Source organism: Etheostoma cragini, chromosome 19, assembly GCF_013103735.1.
Source record: "Etheostoma cragini isolate CJK2018 chromosome 19, CSU_Ecrag_1.0, whole genome shotgun sequence".
Lineage (NCBI taxonomy): Eukaryota > Metazoa > Chordata > Actinopteri > Perciformes > Percidae > Etheostoma > Etheostoma cragini.
In genome coordinates, this window is record NC_048425.1 from 6,154,756 (window position 1) to 6,176,124 (window position 21,369).

At 42.2% G+C, this 21,369-nt stretch overlaps 2 protein-coding genes across 2 annotated transcripts; one reads left to right on the forward strand and one right to left on the reverse strand.

Moving 5' to 3' along the window:
• Positions 1-488: 488 nt before the first annotated feature.
• On the reverse strand, positions 489-14,396 carry ajuba (ajuba LIM protein). Its single transcript, XM_034856575.1, has 9 exons — positions 14,385-14,396; positions 5,305-7,090; positions 2,912-3,013; positions 2,635-2,702; positions 2,428-2,490; positions 1,796-1,926; positions 1,534-1,585; positions 1,182-1,250; positions 489-1,061 (listed from the first exon to the last, which is right to left on the reverse strand). The coding sequence occupies exons 2-9, from the start codon at positions 6,875-6,877 to the stop codon at positions 930-932; spliced, it is 2,190 nt and encodes a 729-aa protein (XP_034712466.1). The 5' UTR covers positions 6,878-7,090; positions 14,385-14,396; the 3' UTR covers positions 489-929.
• Positions 11,723-14,911, forward strand: mrpl52 (mitochondrial ribosomal protein L52). The gene is made up of 5 exons (XM_034856579.1): positions 11,723-11,842; positions 12,226-12,295; positions 14,064-14,131; positions 14,528-14,592; positions 14,685-14,911. Exons 1-5 carry the CDS (start codon positions 11,809-11,811, stop codon positions 14,829-14,831), a joined length of 384 nt encoding a protein of 127 aa, XP_034712470.1. The 5' UTR covers positions 11,723-11,808; the 3' UTR covers positions 14,832-14,911.
• Positions 14,912-21,369: the final 6,458 nt, after the last annotated feature.

A 21,369-nucleotide genomic window follows, 5' to 3' on the forward strand; every position in this document is an offset into this window, starting at 1 on the left:
TGTGGTGATGCAGGAGAAATGCACATGCCCGAGTTTGTCTTTAGGGGATGGTTTTGAAATAGACAAGGATATGTTCTTGTCAAGTGGTTTATTCTGTAATAATTACAGGAAATGGACCTTCCCTGCACCGAAGTCTCCATCTGAAAATCCCTCCTCTGACTCTTCAATCATATATATTCAAGAGGAGGTACAAATAAGTTTACCTTCTAATAGAGTAATGGTTCAATTTTAATATTTTAAATTTTATGTTTAGTTAAAGACAGATTTTGTTGCACCCCCTCCCCCTTGCAAGTGCTGAATGTACTGAAAATTTAAGAAATGAATAAATTGAAATTGGTTGTCAGCCTCTCTACTTGATGTTTTTGATTAGTCTTTTCTCTCAAAAAAGCATCATGCCCTGGCTGATGGAGTTTTGAAGCCTTCAATATTGAATTTAAATACAGAGGAAAAGGATAGTTATACTAAAATTGTTTTGAATTTGTAGACCATTATTTGAACACAAATGAAAATATTTATTACAACAGAAATTACAGTAATGAATTTCCCCAAATTGTACAGCTTCATGTAACAATTTTCTTACAGTAAAGTCAAATTTAAGTGCAAAATGTTTGCTAGCAATAATATATATACACAAAACAGTTAAGCAAAATCCCTTGTTCTTCTACAGCAAACAGTAGCCACATTGGGGTAAAAAAAAAGCAGTAGTTTCTTTTCCATTCCCTTATAACTATGGTACAGTAATAGTACAAGAAGTACAGCAGGCAGTACATGTGACAAAAGGTTCCAAACAAAAGTGAATCAGTGGACATTTCTCAATATTAGCAGTTAAATCTTCAGAAAAAGTCGCATGACTGAGCAAAAGCACATTGGAGAATGACCGCACATTAAGACCAGCTTTTTCAAAACATCCTCAGCTGCGTAGGTGCGGATCAATGTGTGTTGGGAGAGGGAATGTTGTGTGTGGAGCACGCTCTGCTCATGTGACAGGAGTGGCAGAGGAGATGAGAGTCCAGAGGGAAGCACTGCGAGCCAGGCTTATCAGAGAGCTGCTTACCACACTCCTGAGGGGGGGGGAAATGACACCGATAAGGACAGGAATGCACACAGAGGAAGTGAGGTCAACCGTCAAGGCACTCCATAACGAAAGTCAGTTTGGAAAAAAAGGGACAAAGATTTCTCACCTCACAGTGGTAGCACTCAAAGTGATAGTCCTTGTTCATAGACACGACCCTGAGGATCTCTTCACTGCCCTGAGACACAAAAACAAAACTAAGTTACAGGGAGAAATAGGGTGACTTACCACTAATATTCGCCATATAAACTGATTTTGAAATACTCCCCTGTGATTGACTGAAACTCGTTCTTCTATATTACATTGGTAGCAAAGTTTTAAGAAAACTGTCAAGGTCAACCGAAAAGTCGACTCGCACAATGTTCAAGGTTACGTTCAACAGAAATCAAACGGCTCCAACTAGCACATGCCTGGAAAACAAACGAACACACACGAACACACACACGAACACACGTATTTACCTCAGTAGGTAAGATGGGTTGTAAACAGGCGGCGCACTTTGGGGCAAAAGTCCTGTAGGGCGATAGAAGTTTATTTACTGTAGAAACCAGCAGTGATGAGTAAGCACATTCTTACATTCATTTAAATGTTACATATGCAAAAAGTAAAGTCCATAACATCTTGGTTGCACATGAATATTGATCAATAGGATAAAATAAGGACAAAAAGGCCACCAAGCTACAGTATCAGGACTCCTTCAAAAACAGCATTTGAATGTCTCACTTGTTGTAGTCTGCCACGCAGTAGATTTTGCTTTGATGGTCCACGGTGAAGGGTACCCCATCCAGAGCCTTGGAGCACACCATACAGCGAAAACAGGTGGGATGGTACGAGTTCCCAATAGCCTGCAGGATCTGAGAATGAAGAACCATAATTATTAAGGTCAAGATATAAAAAACATTTTCACTTCATGGGCCTTCATTTTTCTAAACTCTTGCACCAACTTTCTTTATGAACATCAAACATTTGTAGTCCTAAAACGTTAATGTGGTTAAGCCGTTCAAATTGGGCAGAAAAACACACTTCTATTTATATTATGGGTTTTATGTGGTTCAAATATGGCTAAACAGGCTAATCACTACAGAGCCATTTCTTTATTTATCAAAAAAGCCCAAGGCAAACATTCCACAAATTTGCCGTGGGAACCCAAACAGAAGCCAACAATAAGACGCAACTGAATGTCTCTGTCCATTTGGGGGGTTCTTGAAAAGTATTCTGAGAAACATAGGACACAAGTACCTAAAAAGTACACAGGGCAGGTTAGGGTTTAAGTATACATATTTTCAAATCTTAAGTTGTGTGTTTAGAGGAATTTGGGGACTTCTTTGTGTAGCATGTTCTCACACACCGCCCACCTGTTCAAGGATAAGGTGGCCACACACACTACACTTCTCAGCAGCAGCCTGGAATCCTGAAAACTGTAATTACAACAAAGAGATTCCCATTAGCAGAAAATCAATCCCGTGACTCTGAATGTGAACGTGAACATGACTGTGTGTGTGTGTGTGTGTGTGTGAGAGAAAGAGACCGATGACAAAACACGCCTTGACCTCAGCTCTTACCATGTAATCCTCTTTACAATACACAGAGCCATTGACATTGTAGAAGTCCTTGTTTCTCAGGGTGCGTCCTGCAGAGGGAGAGAGATGTTTGACTCAGCAGGACAAACCCGGGACATTTTTATAGCAAATGGTTTAAATGGTGTTTAAAAAAGGTGTTGGGGATAGAAATTCATTGGTCTTAAATACTTAAAGTCATTGTTGTATCTGAGGTGTGTGTGTGTGTGTGTGTGTGTGTGTGTGTGCGTGTGTGTGTGTGTGTGTTGGGGGGGGTACTCACCACAGGACACACAGGTGAAGCAGCGTGTGTGATAGAGGCTATCCAGAGCCTGGCAGGCATTATCTGCCCCGTACACGCCTTTCCCACACTTTACACAGGTTCCTGCCAGCACAATGGGCAAAACACAACGGACACAAACATACATTAAGTCGAGAGTAATTGCTCAGCGGCTCTTAACACTTCGTTTACGACGCATTCCAAGAGGATGTGTCTGAAATCCAACTCCACACAAAGTGTCAACACTTGTAAATCCTCTCGTTCGCACCACCTAGGGGATTTTCACACAGTTAAAACCCAGTTACCCATGCCAGCCTGTTTGCTCATCCACTCAAGTGTCTCTGCTGCAGCTCTGTTATTAAAGGGAAACTCCACCGGATTGGATTTTTTGGCAGTCGTTCCAGAAAATAGACATCTCTTTCTTCTGGAGTTTTGCAGTTAAGACTTCCCTTTAAATTTGACTTTAAACCCCACAATTGGAGCAATTTGGAGATTAAATGAGATGGTACTTTTTGTCTGATGTTAGGAGTCTAAACTACTTCAGGAAACAGAATTGGTAAATTACAAACATTATCACTGTTGCTACTTCCCTCAAATCATTATCTAATGGTAGACAATTATTTGGTTCCCATTTAAAGCCACTTTCTGGCCAAATTCTTACATTGACCAAACAACAAACACAACTCTTTTTTTTCTGTCTCATTTTTCAGGTTGGTGTCAGATATGAGAACTGACATAACAGTTAGAACCAGGAAAGTAATACGTTTTTCAAGGTCAAAATTAGCACGTAAAAACCAACCTCTCTAGTACCAACACCTACAACCTTTCCAGCTAACTAACCCCTCTATGTATTTGTCATCTAACAGGATCCAGTTAAGTCTAAGTACACGTTCAGCACTAGTCAGGGCACTAAATGTAAAGCGGAAAAGTGGTGTGGTGGTCCGAGCTACAGCATTTCTGTGATCTATTTAAAGGACCTGCCTGCGTTTTTTCCTTTCTAATGTGGCTATGGGAGTGCCACACAAATCAAGAATTCCTACACCCTTGGACAGTTCTTTCGATACAGACACAAGTCTCTGCCAAAGCCAGAAGCCAAAAAGAGCCAAGACTTAAACTCCAGGCTTTAAAAGACTTTTAAAGCTGCTACATATAGAAAACATTGGGATATAGTTGGTGTGAGTGCCTGGGATCCCACTCAGGGACGTTTTGGAACTGAGCACCAATGCACTAAATTAAAATGAAAAAAAATATTTGTGCATTTTTCGTCATTTCTGTGCTAATAACTAAATTATTAAACACAAGAAGACATCTTGTGGGACAGAAACAGCAACGATTTCTCCTTTGTTCTCGTATGCATTAGTTCTAAATCTGGCTCTATTGTTTCTTGGTTTGTGGGGAAATATTTTTTCGTTTTTCTTTCTTTTAAATTTATTTTAACAATTTAATATAAGGTCTGTGTGTGTGCTGAGCTCAGAGCTTCTGATTTCTTCCTAATGGCTGAAAGGAGTACAGCACTGAATGTCCCCTCAGGGCACACATACCTGAGCAGGAGAACAGGCTCCAGCACACCGCCCCTGCACACGCCAAGGCAGCGTTACACACACCAGGATGCACACATGACTCACACACACACTGCATTACTGTGGCCTGAAGTCACTTGGGGGAAACACACCCTGCCACACAGACGCACACACATACACACACCTAATCTTCTGTGACTTACAGTAATGGTCGGAACTGTGTTTATATGACACCATGTAATTTGTGTCCGAGTGTTGCAGCAGAATTTTGCAGCTTAATGGCCATGTAGGTACGCCGCATTAGCCCTCCATGTGCCCCCCACTGATGCAAATTGGCAACGCCTGCCTGAAACATCAGATGACTGCCTGATGCTTTGGCTACAGGTGTGAACCTAAATCAGGAAACACATATCTGCCATACATGTTCTTTTTCTTTCTTGTCCTCAGCTAAACATTTCTACTTGTCTGGATCAGTTTCTGAAGCGCTTCCCCCCCGCCCCTCCTTTATGCTTCGCATGCTGCAACCCTGCGTGTCTCTGCAGGTTCCAAGGTACCATCCATCCATACACTCTTTCAACTATTAATCTGCCCATCCATCCATGCAACCCTTTCATTGAGAGAGAATCTTGTGATCTGACACCAGACTGCAAGGAAGACAATAATAACACACTGAGGGTGGATGGTGGGTGACCAAGCACTCTATTATGAATGCATGGGATAACATGCATGAACAGTGTCTGCCCTGGCTCAAATTAGGGATGTGATTTTACAATTTGTATTAAATGCAGCCCTGTTTTACTTGTATCCTGCCCACATTTCTCCTAAGTTTCCTCTTTCCACCTTGTACCTGAAAACTACTGTTTAAAAGGATCTCACCAAAAAACTCCTGGCGGTTCTCCATGGCCTCCCTTCCAGATCCGAGTCCTGGATCTTCCTGAGGTTTAACCGGCCCTCCAGCTGAGCAAGGCCCCAGTGTTGTCATGCTCGGTTTGGAAAGAGCTGTCAGGGCCAGGGACTGATCTTTCAGCATCAAGCCCTCCAGGTGCCCGCCACCTGCCAGTGCAGCATCTCTCAGTAGAAGTCGAGTGAGCTCTTCCTGGTACCGGGTGCCAGGCAGGTCTGAGTATCGAGCCCTGTCTCCCATAACCAGCCCCTCTTTGCCTCTAACTCCAGCCTGCTGCTCTTCCCACCACTCTGGACCAGCCTGGTAGCACGCTGCTCCTGGAGTTCCAACAGCAGGTGGGTAGGAGTGTCGGCTATCATATGCCCCTTGACGCATCCCTCCCTCCGGGTATTGTGCCCAGGCCTCCACAGGGGTCATACCGGCCCTGCTTGGAGCTCCATAACCAGCTGCAGAGCCCCCTGTCTGCATGGAGGGTGACTGCTGCTGTGGGGGGAGGCCTCCTGAGGCGGAGTAACGAGAGTCATAGCCCAGGCTGATGCCACTGGTCCGGTTGCTGCTGCAGCGGCTCCCCATGGGGCTTCCTCCTCCGCCGCCACTGGCCGTGCTGGAGGCAAAGCTGGACCTGGGGCTGACCAGCAGTGACTCCTGGAGGCTGAATGACGAGCATGGGCTCAGAGTGGGTCCTGAGGGATAAAAGAAGCCTCCGACACCACCTCCGGTCACATCGGATGTGCGATGTGGTGGATGAGAGAGGGATGCAGGTCTGTTGCTCTCCCACAGTTCACTGCCCATGCTCAGGCGTTGGTAGAACATAGCCTCCTGGAGAGAGTAACGTTTGTGCCTATCAGACTCTGCGAGGTAGCCAGGCTCTGCCAGGCCGCCTCCACCACATCTGGGGGCCGACCCGTAGCCCATGGAGGCAGGGTACGGTGGAGGAACAGAGAGAGGCGGCGGCTGGGAGAGGAGCTGCTGTCGTTTGACCAGCTGCTGGATCTCCAGGGAGTAGCGGCGTTGATTGAGGGACGCCTTGGAGCCAAACGCTCCCTGAGGGTCACACTCAGGGCCCAGGCCGGACTCACGCCTCAGGTGGGAATCCATGCCTTCACCCAGGTAACAAGAAGCACGCTGCTGGGGGGAGCGACGCCTCAGTGGTGCCAAGGTGGAAGGGTGAAGAGGCTGCTCGCCATCTTGAGGTACGGCGCTCACCGTGGTGGAAGACGACGGTGGGGTGAGGAGCTGAGAGGGAGGCATTCCCATCCCCCCTCCTCCTCCTCCTCCTCCTCTCCCATTCGCTGGAACACATGCATCGTTTGTGGTTGCAGAGGCAAGCGAGAACTGGCCGGGTCTTGAGGGCGAGGCAGCTGCAGTGCTGGGAGCGGGTGGTAGACTGCTGCCCCCGCCGCCGCCTCCGGAGATGCCAGTGTTGGCGTTGCTGTTATTAGAGTTGTTGGCAGAGTCATGTTTTTTCTTTGAACTGTTGAATTTTGCACTGCCTGAGTCAGTTAGCTTTAACTTCTCCAATAACTTGCTTATTGGCCTGTCCATGATGAAGCCTTTTGGTGTCTGTCTGAGCAAAGTCAAGTGATACCCCTCCCCGTTTAAATTACAGATTAATGTGCTCAATACAGTGTGGGTAGATATACAGCAGAACTAAACATGTTCAAGTAACTCTACAGTTCTAACTACAACAGATGAAATGGCAGCTTCCAAATTCTTACTACAAAATTAAAAACTGGCCTTGAAACTAGCACAAAGCTTCTTCTTTTTTAAAACACATTATATACACACACAATAAATACAAAATGGATAAATAAGACTTTTAAGACATTTCAGGGTGGTTACATGACTTGAGTCATCCGGTTTGCCCAAATGTGGAAAATCCACAGGCACAGGTGGGCTGTGGTGAGAAAGAATCCATTGGATTATTAGACAATTACTAGGTTTATAGTTCAAGTAAATCCAGCCAGGAAAAGAGGAGAAAGATAGCTCCAGGACACTTCAGCGTGACCTATGGTCGTGGAGGGCCTCCTTTGTGGACCCTCATGTGGCTCCACATCTGTATCTGCATTAGTTAAACTGTCTGAAATACACTTCAGTGAAGTCGGTTTGAGATCTTTGTTGTCCAGTGCGGTGTGGGGGTGTCTCTCCCGTTTGAATTTTCTTTTCTTTTTTTTTTAAGCACAAAGCGGAGATGTTCAGCGGGATGAAGGCTATCACCACTTCATGTGGGTCCAGTGTAGACAAGAAAATAAATCCGTTTGTGCACAGATGGTCAACTCACCCGACTTTTTTTCATCCATTCATCGCAGGGCGAAATGTGATCGGGGAAAAAAAAGAAGTAAATAACGTTAACTCGATTAACTTTAACTCAGGCAACTGAAAACACACATACACACACGGCACTCGCTAGACCCCTCGGTCCGTCCGTCCGTCCATCCGCCTGTGCTTGACTGCTTTTTGAAGTCCCGTTTTCAAAGGAGAAATCCTGTCCGGGAAATAGTAGCGGAGAAGTTGGGGGAGAGAGAGAGAGAAGGAAATGAGGGAAACCGGTCCGTTACACTTCCATCTCAGCACACCGCCGCTGGACTAAACGACTCGCTCGAAATAAATAAAAGCCCTCCCCGTGTGCATTGCACGGTCGACAACTTTGTTTCTTTCTTTCTTCACCCAAAATAATTACTTACCTCCCCCCTCTTTTTTAAAACAGTGTCGAGCTAACTATGCGGAGAGAGCTACTTCCGGTAACCCTTTTCAAAATGAACTTCTGCCTGGCAACCGTTATACTCAGGGGAGACATTCAGGCCAAAACTTACTTTTTCGATTTTGAGATTTCGGGCTCGTTTGCGTATATAACATGTTTTTATCAGACTACTGTAAACAAAACATCCAAAATACTAATGGTGGGGGAAAAAAACGATACAGCATAGTATCGCGATATGTTTCCATACACAGCTAGGCTACTACAGTGGCAATACTGTACACAGACGCCAAGTATTGATCTTTTTATTGTAGCTATGTGTGTTGGTTTGTCTGCTTGACCATTTCATTTTGCCACAATACAATTGGAGTAAGGTATACAAACAGAAACAAATTATCTATTTTAGAAAAATTGTCTTAATATAGGCTACAGGCCGAAGTAATCAACTGGGGACGTTTAAGGTAGGCTACAACAATTCCCTATTCACTTGTCTCCTCTTAAACGAAACAAAGCGTAAACAAATTGCAGTACATATTGTGTTTCGTTTCACACAGAAGATATTCTCACCGCTTAATAGTTTTGTTACTTATTTTCTTTCTCTTGAAAGCGGCAGTAGGCCCACATGCTGCTTTTATTTTGAAGGTGGAATCAGTGAACGAAAGTTACTTTGCATTCTGTCGTTTTGTCTAGCTTGACGCATCACTGCTCCTTTATCAGTCAGCGGAGGTTCGTTTCCCCCACAGGACCGGAACACCTTTCCATCAGCCATGGCTCTTTCGTCATTCATACGAAACACTCCCTCAGAGGATGTGCCCACAGTCCGCTCCGCCGAGACCTGCCCTGCACAACATGTCCAATCTCTAGATTCCTTTAGAAGCTTTCAGCCACAGAATCTAGAGTCCAATTGTCAAACCAAACTAACATTGTTTCCACAGTGTCTGCCATTTAAAATATAGACTTCTACCTACGCATTGCTATACGGAGATCATGTCTTCAGTAGTTTTCACTTCAAATGTGTGGGGTTTAACAGTGGTAGAAGAATTGTTCAGATCTTTTAGTAAAAGCAGCAACAATACCACAGTTTAAAAATACTCTGCTACAGGTAAAAGTTCTGCAATCAATGTTGTATTAACATCAAAGCAAACCATGAGGTTATTGTTAAATGGACTGAGCACTGCTTGTAGCCTCTTTAAGTGGCTTGGCTCAACCTCAGGCATTGAACTGACCATGATCCAAGCCAAACCACCATAAACAATTCTGTTTTCAGAAAAGCCCTTATGTTGTTTGACTCATATAACTGTAACCTCAAAATCACAACTAAAGCCAAGCCTGAGGCTTTCCTGATAATGCATTTTGTTTAATTCTGTGCAAACTTTAAAGTTTTAAACCAGAAAGTAACAAAGTAAAGTAGGCTAACTCAAGTAGCATTTTTTAGGGAGGGTATTATACTTTAAATGGGTTCCTGGGTTTCCATGGATATGTTAGCGTATGCTTCTGATTCACACCACAAATAAAAGGGGGATATTGTATTTTTTACTCCATTGCATTCATTTCAGACACACACACACACACACACACACACACACACACACAAACACATGCACATATATGTGTGTACATATAAATATATATATATATGTAGCCTATATATATATATATATATATATATATATATATATATATATATATATATATTGCGAATTAAGATTTTTCACCACACACAAAACATATAGGGCTATTGTAAAAACACATTGTTGAAGATCTCCCAATAACATATAAATTAGTTAAATTAGCTCCACTTCCACCAGTTACAACATTGTGTGCTGCATACACATTCCTAAATCAATACTGATACAATAACATGTGTTGGGCCTATTTTATAGCCTAACACCTTGGCAGGGGCCCATCTGCATAATGGTTATTTATACTATAGGCGTAAGCACAATTTCAAATAAGCTACATAACCTTTACTTGTGATGGACTATTTGTTGTACATGTTAGTGTTACTTCTTTCAGTTAATATATATGAGTGCTTCCTACATAACTGTTACACAACACTTATAATCATTGTTATAATACATTACAGTCAAATCATATAAAACTGCGTCGTTTAGGCAACGGTACTACTTTATTGTACCACCAGCCTGTGGAATGCGCGGAGGGACATGGCAGGGTGAGGCGACTGTTGAATTTTTTCGGCGTGTCTGTCTTCTCCAAGGAGGATACAGGCCGGGTAAACATCCCGCTAGTATTTCAGTACTGGCTGCATAGTCAGTCCCGATTCCATCCGTTTTGTGGCGGTTAACGGACACACCAACACACAACGAGCCCTAAAGTAGGCCTAACTGTTAGACCTGGCATGTTTAAATAGACTTGTCGGCTTTCTATCTGCCCCGGACCCCCCTCCATATGGAGCCTTTCATGGCCTCTGCGGTTCACCGGAGTCTCTGCAGCAGACTGGCGTTTACCTCACAGGCTGCGAGTGGGAACTTGCCTGAAAAGCTAACAGAGAAATTCTTCTGGGCTTAGCAGTCAAGCACTTCATACAAAAACAATACTTTGAAGAGCTGCGAGAGCGGCTGTCTGCATTTCTGCTCCACAGGCATGTCTAAAATATCGTATGTTCAGACACACACATAAAACAACCTCCTCCTCCACAATCTATTTCAGTATTTCCCCTTAAGTGTGCATGTGTTTCAGTATTTCTCCAAATGACATGCAAACACGTTTAACAACACAGCTTAGATCTGTTCCTTAAAATTTTTACGTTTTTTTGTTTTTAGTAGCATAATTTCATCAGAAAAACTGCACCCAAATACACTTGTTTTTCTTTTCTTTTAAAGTTGGGGGTCGAATGAGAGACAGGTAAAAAATAATGTTTAAAATTGAAGGCTCTGATATCCTGTCTCGAAGTCCAGGTCAAGCTTTAAAAACCCTGTGTCATACAGTTCCTGTAAGGCAACTCAATAACAACCCTCATTAGCCCATAGGTTTCAAAGATAGGGCTCGGGGTCACCCAGGGGGTCTCAAAATAAATCTTGTCTTTCAAAACGTCTCGGTCTCCAGTCTCAAATTGATGTTACCCTCTTGATCCTCTTGACATTGATGTATAATTAGTGGAGTGCTCCTTTAATGTGTTAATGCAATCCCTAATAGTTTATTTCAGATAATCAGCACTGTCAATAGCATGTAGGTCTACTTTCCCTCGAGCAGGGCTAAAAGTAAAGCAGAGCAGTTTTACGTACCTTATACAGCCTATTAGGTAAACTCAATGTGCTTACATTGAAATTATACAGCAACAAGTAACATGTACAGTAGACAAAGGAAAAAAGTCTATTTCAATGATGATCTCCAATGGAATGGGCCTGTTATAGGGGCCCTGGGGCAAAATAATTAGCTGTTGGGCCCCTATTGAAACACTACTACCAGGTCTCTGCCCTCTGTTGCCTCAGTGCACAGAGCACAGATAGCTATGCATCTCTATTTAGCGTCTTGTGCTGGACTGGAGTTGGACGCTGCTAGATACTGAACGGAGAAAGGGATTTGCACAGAATCAGACAATTGGGTCTGGGTAATAGTAGGCCTATGGCTTATGCCCTGAATGGGATGAATTTGGGTGGACACTAAATAAAACTCACCATTAGAAAAGGTACTAGTCCCAGAAGGTGGCAGCAATGCAACATTACGGCTGCCAACTGCCGTAATACTCCGAAGAAGAAGAGACAGAAGAACAGTGCATCTTGAGCCCCGCCTGGTGGTCAATAAGTGTGAAGGCAACATGGCGGCCCCCGTGAGGACATTGTGCTGTTCAGGTGAGACAGAGGTTATTCGCTAAATATGTTGTGTGTGTGAGGCCCATTAAAACCGTAAAGTTGAGCTTCGCTGCTGTAAAAATCTTCTTGTACTGCCGCTGCCTGTTTGAATAAGCACCGTAACGGTACATGCATTAACGAGCATCAAGGCTAACGCTGCTGCTAACAGTGCTGTCATGCAAACTCTTTAATAACGCTGCCTTTTTTTCTGTTTATGGTTATTTTTGCACGATTTTGCTCAGGTGACACACTAAGGAGATAAAATACCACTAAACGTTTTTTACATATGGACTACTAATATGTGTCTGCTCATAAAAAGTGTACCCTGGGTGTCTAGAGGTGACTTAAGGGCTGTTTGTGTCTCTGAACTTGTTGTTTTCCAGTGTTGAGGCACTCCAGCAGGCAGTTCAGCACAACATGTGGCGTACAGGCTGGAGAGAAATGGAGGAAAGAGTAAGTTTACTTTTGAAAAACTAATTCTGTGTGCATCCCATAACTCATGTTTAGCATGAAACATGACAACACATAAAAGTATGCACAAGCCTAATAAGTTTGCTTGTTTTTTTCTGAGTGATACTGTTGGTGTATGAAGCTGCATTAGCAGTATACCTTTTTCACAGCAGGCTTACCATGTTAGGAATTAGGAAGCCCACATATTAACTAATGAGATTAAAAACGGCACAATTCCTAATTTTACTTCTCAAAGTCTGTTTACAGGTATTGGGTAGTATGACAGCATATGCTAAAACAGGTTGTGTCATTAACTGAGGCTTTTATCCGAAACTACTTCCAATTCAGTGCTTTGAACCTTGACGGTGCAAACTCCAGAGAACAAGTAGTAAGTGCAAGTACATTAGGTTTAAATAACCAAAACTACAAAGAGCCATTACAAAGTGCAGCTTTAGGAATATATAGTGGGGAGCCAGGGAAGGGCTCTCCTACCAAAGACCTGACAATAACAATTGACAACTCTGTGGTAGTCCCCACCCAAACTGATAGAAACCTGGGTGGGAAACTTGACGCCCAACTCTCCTTCACTGCCAACATTGCTGCAACTACCGGTTTGTGTAGATACATGCTGTATACTATAAGAAGGATACGTCCCCTTCTAACACAGAAGACTGCTCAGGTTCTGGTACAAGCTCTAGTCACGTCTAGACTACTGCAACTCCCTCCTGGCTGGCCTGCCTGCATGTGCCATCCGATCCCGGCAGCTTATTCAGAACGCAGCAGCTTGACTTCCCTGGAGAAAAGGAGCACAGTCTCAGTCAAGGTTGAGTTTCAGATTTGGTTCTGGTTTGTGGACATCCAAGAAGAAATGTCAGTCAGACAGGGCGAGATACTACTACTCTTGCTGTTGCTTGCGTTTCAGACTCAAGCACAAAGCTGTGTGAGTAAATGCCGGACCAGAGAGAGTTGGTGTACAGAGAGGGGACCCAGGACAGATCCCTGAGGAACCCCAATTTTGAGTGGGCAAGGTTCTGAGACAGATCCTCTCCAGCTTACCCGGTAGGTTTGGGCTGCCGGGTAAGAGGCCTGAGACACGCAGATCCTGGAGTGTTTAAATGATGATCTGGTTGTTCACTGTGTCAAAGGCAGCAGAAATGTCCAGAAAGATGACGACGGAAGAGAGTGAGGTTGCTCTTGCGATGTGAAGCTGCACAGTGACCGCAAGGAGGGCAGTTTTGGTGAAGTGGCCGGTCTTGACATCAGGCTGGTGGGGATCAAGAAGGCGTTTCTGGTGGAGATTAATGGAGAGTTGATTCTAAATGGCATGCTCAAGAGTTTGGGATAGAAATGGAAGAAGGGTCTGTGGTTATTTACCTCAGATGAGTGTTGGATTTTTGAGTTGTGGATTTATTTATGAGGCTATTGTTCATACAAGTGTGACAATGGAAAACAAAATGGGTTTTTGGAGTGAGTTTTTTTTTTCTTTCTCTGTAGCCTTATCTCAGCTTCAAGCTAGTATCTCACAGCTTCCCGCTTCTAACCCACAAACACACCAGAAACAACAGTCAGCGGTCCTGTTGCATTGTGGGTGCTCGTTTTTGAGTAAGAATGTGTGGAATAAAGAGACAATTTCTGGTACTTCTGCATTAATTTTCATAACAAAACATGATTCTGGAAATGTTGTAAAAATGAAAAATGCTAAATCTGTGATTTTTATTTTTGTGATTTTTCCATTCTGTGGTTACCGTGGAACATTTTTGTTTGTTTGCAGGCATGGACTTTCCCGAAGCGGCACAGAATATGGCCCCCTGACAGATCTGCCTGATTGGTCCTTTGCCGGTATTGTTTTTTTAGGCTTTTTTTTTTTTTTTTTTTTATGGAGTCAGAGATATTAGGAGGTATTTTAAAGCAACAAAGGCTTAATTCTGAGCTCACAAAAGGTCAACAGTGACTCATGCTCTTTATTTCTGTAATTGAGTTCACTTGACATTGAAATTATAAGAAAAGAAAAAAACATTTAGCTATTGCCTCTCATCTGATGGATTTTATTAGACCATTTCATTATAAGATTTGATACAGCTTTGCACCATACTTTAAAAAAAACGTAATAAAGTCAGGATAACACAATAACCATTGTGGTCTAATTTCGATAGTTGGTGAAAAAGGATGCCATGTTTTAATCCTTTACGCACTTTGTAATTTCTTGGGTTTCTTCTTGTTTGTGTATCTTGACAGATGGGAGACTGGCACCTCCAATGAAGGGACAGCTGAGAAGAAAGCAAGAGAGGGAAGTTTTAGCTGTGAGTATCAACATATTAGCTTTTTTTTCCTGTCATCTTCTTCATGTGTTCCTCCATGCTTTTGTCTGTAACCTTGGCGATCTTTCTTGCAGAGACGTATCGTGATGCTGAACTCGGAGGTGGACAGAGGGATGGAGGCATGGAGCGAAAAATGTGAAGAAGCCAAAAGAATTGACGAGCACAAAAAGTCCCTTTTACTCAAACCTAAAGGGAAGTTGTTAATGAAGAAAAAAATCTAAAAGTTAGAATTATCATTGTAATCATGTTGCCATGTGCTTATTGTGAGAAATATGTTGATTTCAGTCTATTGAATATATTTCAATAGACTGAAATAGAGTTGTGGGTTTTCTCCTGCTTTACAGGTTGTTTTTCACTATTTGTGGATTTCTGCAGTACATTTTATGATTTATACTTTAAATACAATTCTGTTATAATCATGAATTTGTGGGCTGTATCATTTTAAAGACTAATTGAGTTTCTCTCAGCTTCCAGTAGAATGCAGCATTTCTCTTTTTGTAACGACAGTAGCAAAAGGCTCAAACGCCATTTTGTCTGGTGTTGATGTGTGTTGGGCACACAGAGGAAGGGAGGAGCTGACGTACATAAAGTAGCTCTGGTTCAGGAACCTTGCTGTGTATGAGTATGTGTTTTAAAGAGAGGGATTCACACCTTGGCATGCTGTAGCAACTTAGTGTTATTACTCAACATACATGACAAATGTTCGCTCAAGACCCCCCTCGATGAAGCAGCTTAGTTTAGTTTAAGTTGAGCCAATAAAAAAAATGTGACGTCATTATTGAATAACATGAAATTACAATTTACACGATTTTAGTAACGAGAATGAAGACCAATCTGTTCCCAGATTAAAACTTGATGCTTGTGGATAGGAAGGGGTGTCTCAGGCAAAAGTTGGGCTCATTTCAAGCTTTGTGTTACTCATTTAAAGCAACTTATTTTTTGTTGGGCATCTCGACCAACACACAGGAAAAAGTCTAAATTGTGAATGTGCCGTTCTGCAGCCTGGTGTCTGGAACGATTATTAGCTGGTTGCAGCCAAATTGGCTGAATGTTGCATCTCACCAAAAGTGATATATTTATTCTTCTTCTATCGGCTCAAGCTTTGAGTTTTGCATCATTTTATTATAAAACCAAAATTAGATTTTGTTCTTTACGTAATCTAATTTCGTGTCTTTTGTCTTTAAAGTATTTTTGAGTAAGTGGCTCCTGCAGGGACTCGAATCTTTTGTACCTCTATTAATAATAAAATAATGTTGCCACACTGATGAATTATTTTGAGGAGAATCAACGGTACTTTTTGTTTTACGAATTTTTGTAAAAAGGGACATTTTGCCGAGACGCTGAGCAGCTGTTCCTTTGTAAAGTCAGCAGTAATTAAGTGTGACTTTGACTTATAAACAGACTGTTTACAAAATGAGGTAACCTTCTCCTTGCCCTCACTATTGCTTTCTGCTCCCTTTCTCCTCGTGTCTTTTTCTCCCTCCATCCGCCTCTTTTTTCCTCTCTCTCTTTTTTTCTTGTTGCAGACTTCAGCAAAGCCCCACTGTAATTAGGGCTGCTAGCCGCTGAGTTGCAGATTCTTTTCTGTGGAGATGGGAGTGTTTTTCCCCCTCCTCTGTTTAAAAAGTCTTAACTTTTTATACAGTTGACCAAAGAAGCTGACTGTTTATAACAGAATTGTGGGAGGACATTGAACAGGCCACAGAGGGTGTTAAAGTGTTGTAAGAAATGTCAAAGTGCAAGGCAACATTTTTCATTCACACGCACATCCTCACACCTGCACCATCAAAGACCTCCAACTGCCCCTACAGTGAGAAATGGGACTCCTCATTCTTTCTCTTTACAACACCACCTTTTCACATCCTGCTTTTCTGTGAATGTCTTTCTCTTCAACAACCTCTCCTCCGACTCCTCCCATCTGCCCCCATCTCTCCCTTCCTCTCCTCCTCGTGTTGTTTTGGTTTTGGGGAAATGAGAACCAGATGTTGCTTATTGTGCAGAAGCCAGATGTGGCTGCGTTTGGAGATTAGCTGACAGACCTCTGTAGTTTTACCCGCAGACCAAAAACAGGGAGGGTTTCTTGGACTGGGATGGGGGTCCAGGAGGATGAGCAGTGCCCGGGTGCCGAGTCGGATGGGGGGGTGTTGTTTAGAGGGTCTGATTCAGCAACTCCGTTCCCAAAGACCGTTTCCTGACCTGAGTGTTCCTGGAGTATGGGGCATCTTGGGTAGCAAAATCACACAGCCTGAACATTTCGAACTGTGCATGACTGTGTGAGAACTGGCACTGCAGGCCGCAATTATCTTTGTTTGTTGCGAGATGGACAGTAAACCACGTGGCTTCCTTGGTACTTTGGGTATTTGTTTGCTTTTTATGCAACTGAATTAGTATTTTTTTGGCTTCAGGACAGCTCATTTTCACTTGTGTTTCATATCAGACTGTTAAAATGCTTCTGATGAGATCTGAAGTAGGGGAAGAAGTAATTAAATCCTTTACTTAAGCACAAGTTCCAATAAGTAAAAGTTAGTTTTAACTTCTTTATATTCAGTTAGCTAGTTTAGTCCAGTGGTTCCAAACCTGAGGGTCAAGCCCTGCCAAATGATCACAAGATAAATCTTGTATAATAAATGTTTTAAGTTTGTATGTTTATAATGTAAAATTGTTTTGAAAAGTATTAACTATAGCTGTCTGATAGTTTAACATGCAGTATTTGAAATCAGCACCAAATGGAAATACTCATGTACCACAAAAGTACACTACTTGAGTAAATGTTAGTTAGTTTGCCGCACTGGAAGTAGGTCAAAAGGAGAAAATGAAGAGAAAACGTTACAGTAGAAAGTAATTGGTGCCATACTGTAGGTCACCCAAACAAAGTCTCAGATTGAATTACAAGCAGCTTTCCTGGCCACTTCCTGCCTGGCACGGAGAAGGAGGGCTGAGCTCGGTTGTTGTTCCTGCACCGCCCAGCCAGACTGCATGAGTTCAGCATTAAAATGGCTGACAGAGAGAGAGAGAAGGGGAGATAAAGTGTGGGGGACATAGATAAATAGAAGCCATCATGGCTGCCAGAGGTCTCATCTGTGTTCATATCCGTGAACTATAAGACGGAGAACAGATGCTTGGCAGATAAACTTGATCCACATTTCTGTGAGAATTTCCCGAACAAGGTGACATGATAATAATGTGCCTGTCTAATTCTGTGGACTTAGTTTCCCTCCGCCTTCCTGAACATATTTTAAAACCTTAAATATGATTAGATCTTTTCTGATTGCTCCCCAGTGTGTCTGCCCACCAAGATGGCATCATTAACACAATTTAAAAGTCAAACTTTTTAACAGGGCTATGGGGGGGGGGGGAAGAAGAAGCATAGAGGAAGGTTTCTGGCAACATTATACTTTTACAGGACTCATAGTTTCCTCATAATTTCCTAGAAAGAAATGGTGAATCCTTAGAAAGGTTCCCGGAAACCACTATAAAATGTAATGGAAGCAGGAACATCTGCTGCACAAAACATATTCCCTTTAATCTTTGCCTTTTTCTAGTAAATTACTGGTTAACATCACCTCTTTCTCTTCAGACCTTAAACAATGACTTACTTTTAACTTTTGTTAAGCTTGTTTGACACAAACAAGTAGATATTGCCTCATTTCAAGGGGTCAAAAGCTAAAAGGATGGTACTCACAGACCTAGAGTGTTTCAGTCAGTGCACAGCAGCAGCTTACAAATATGGAGAGTATCTATGAACCAATTCAAGATGATTTTAGGAGCTTTTTCTATGTAACCCCTTTGAATTGCTTCAGCTGCCAATAGGTTATATGTCTCTACACCCCCCCCCTTGGTGCCATCTTTAAATGTCCCTTATTCTCTGTTCCCTTGTGAGTACACTCTGCACCCTTTGCAAAGGCTTTATAATGTAACTAATTACTGTATTAATGGTTAATAAATCATTTGATAATTCTTTCTAGATGTAAGCCATCAGTAAGAACACAATTTGGTGTGTAGAATATCCCTGGGGCTGGTATTTATCTCTCTCTTTTTGGTAATAACTATACCAGCAGCATCTGTGTATCCATCAGTAATACAGTGGAGCGGTGGACGTTTCTCTAGAAATGTAGATTGGTCAAAACATTATTGTCATTGTGCATTAGAGAGCTCCACTGAGACGAATGGAAACACCAGGTGACAGAGGGCGAAAGAGAACTTTTGGCCAGTGGAAGGAGGCGAGTGGATGAACAGATGTGACGTGAGTAGCAACAAATGGAAAGTTTGGGTCAGTCAGGTTAGTTTACAGTAGATTCATGCAGTCCACAGAGGCTGCACTTAGTGCTTCAATGTCTCTTCTAGTGTCTCACAAACCGACATGCAGAGACAGTTGAAACCTGACCTGTTTACAGTCAAGCTTAATAGACCTTTTTCATGTTGACATGTTGACATGTGATAGTAGGAAAAGCACAGGTGTATTCAAAAGCATTAATGATGGCTGCATTCCACTTGGGAGAGGCCCTATTATTGTGCATGCTGACTCACTGAAATAGCTTACTGGGACACTTGATGGAATTGAGCCATTGTTTTTAGCTGTGCTTTTCCTTATCATGGCAAGTCAAAATGTCCGCCGTGAAAAAGCCTGTTATAAATCTCCAATAAGGAAAATAGGTGAGATTACTTATTTTTTCCTCTCTGGTGTTTTACCCAATTGCCACAGAGAGGATGTTTGCATTTACATTAAAGAGCAACTTTAAAGCAGCTAAAAATCTAGTTTTAGTTTCCCCCCCAGTGGTTTAACTTTCCGCCTTGTGACAGTGATGTAAGAGTTCAGGGTGTGTCAGTGCATTGTGACATCACTGTTTCATTCACACGGCATTCATAAAGTTGTGGAACACACAGTACTTTGTAAAAAGAGTGTAAATAGTTAAAACTATTCATGTATTGTAATGGTTAAAAACCTGGTTGGAATTCAGTTTTTGTTTTATGTTTGTGGTTGTATGTATTAATCTTGTGGTTCACCCAGGTTGTTGTTGTTTAACGTTACACCAGTCTCGCATTGCCAGACCTTCCTCCACAGCACTGCGGAGGAGGGTCTGGATGCACAGCATTACGGGATGGGAGAAAATCATGCTCTGGTTTATTGGCATTCTGTTTTGAGGTTCTGTTCTTTAAACCAATCACAATCATTTTGGGCGACGCTAAGCACAGGATGGAGATGGGGTGCTACTGCAAAACAGCCTCGGGAACTTGTTTTCGTGGAACGTTCAAAAGTTTAGTTGTACAAGTGAAAACTCAGATTGGACAGATGGTCTAGCTAGCGGTCTGGATTTACCCTGCAGAGATCTGAAGAGCAGTTAACCATAGTCCTCAGGAATCCACCGGAGTTTAAAATTTCAACAGAAAAAATAGAAGGTATAAAAAGAGGGATTTTTGGCTGAATTTCCTTTTGCACCGGAGCAATCTCGGAAGTGGAACCTGGTGGATATAGACTAGTGTTACACTGACACATTTACAGTATGTGAAGAGTTAAAACAGAGAGCAAGAGGAAAAATGGGTTGAAGGGGGAGGAAAGGGCAGAGAAAGAAAGTACAAAAACAGACTAGAGATACTTGTGGTGAGAAGAGGAGTGGTTTGTGACTGAAGATTCATAAAAAGAACAATTTTGCAGTGGGTGAGGAAAAAAGAAAGATGGAAGAAGGCTGCTTGCAAAAGGATTTTTTAGGATTGAAATGTGCAAAGGGAAAAAGTATCCCCAACCCATGAAATACTTCTCTTCTTTTTCTTTTACACATTTTTACACATTTTTACACTAAGTTGTATGAACTTGAACACACACACACACACTAACAAACAGTGCACACACACACCAGGCTTGATTGAGAGGTTCAAGAATACCAGATGCTTAGTTGGAAAGCACTTCTTATGAAAAATGTGACTGTTTGCATCACTTTTTCCCACTTTGCCACATGACTACTGGCTCCAAGTCCATAAGACCAGCTGTGGTGTAACAATCCAGACTACTCCATCTGTGTCCTGTCAGCTGCTCATGAGTATTGCCACAAATGTCTTCTCTTTGTTTCCTCCTTTTTGTTTTTGTACAACATTGCTGCGCTTGTTAATTACTGATTAATGTCTAGTAGGTTTGAATTGTTAGCTTGTGGATCATGTTGTGCATAGTGCAGGTAATGGTTAGTGTTGACAAAAAATGCTGTGATTCTTCTCTATCTTATACATTAATATATTTTCTAGTTTCTTTCTATGAAAGAACTACTTGACATGAATTACATGACAACAACAATCTGTCACTGATGGACATTATTGCCCCATAGAGCAGCACATAATAGAAATGGAGGGCTTCTCCCAAATAAAAAACAAAAAAGCAAAATAACAGATGTTGATCTGGCAACAGCTCAGACTGGAACTGAATACATTGGAATGATGTAATCATCCCAAACAAACCATCTCCACTGAACACTTTTTGGTAAAAAACAAATAAAAATAAACTGGCAGTGACACGCTTGCACATTTCCGTCTGAGCACAAAATGGTGTACATATTTGTCTGACTACTTTCTGCGTAAGTAAAAGTACACTATGAAGATTACAACATAGTATGTATATGTAATGGTTTTAACATGTAGCATGGAGTTGGAAATTTCGATTAAAGCCTCTCAAGCTGAATATTTTCCTAAATGGAGGCCTAAATCCTAGAAATAATGATGTACACTGCGGAAAAAAAATTCAGTCTCCAAAACGTGAGCTCTATATTTTGTTTT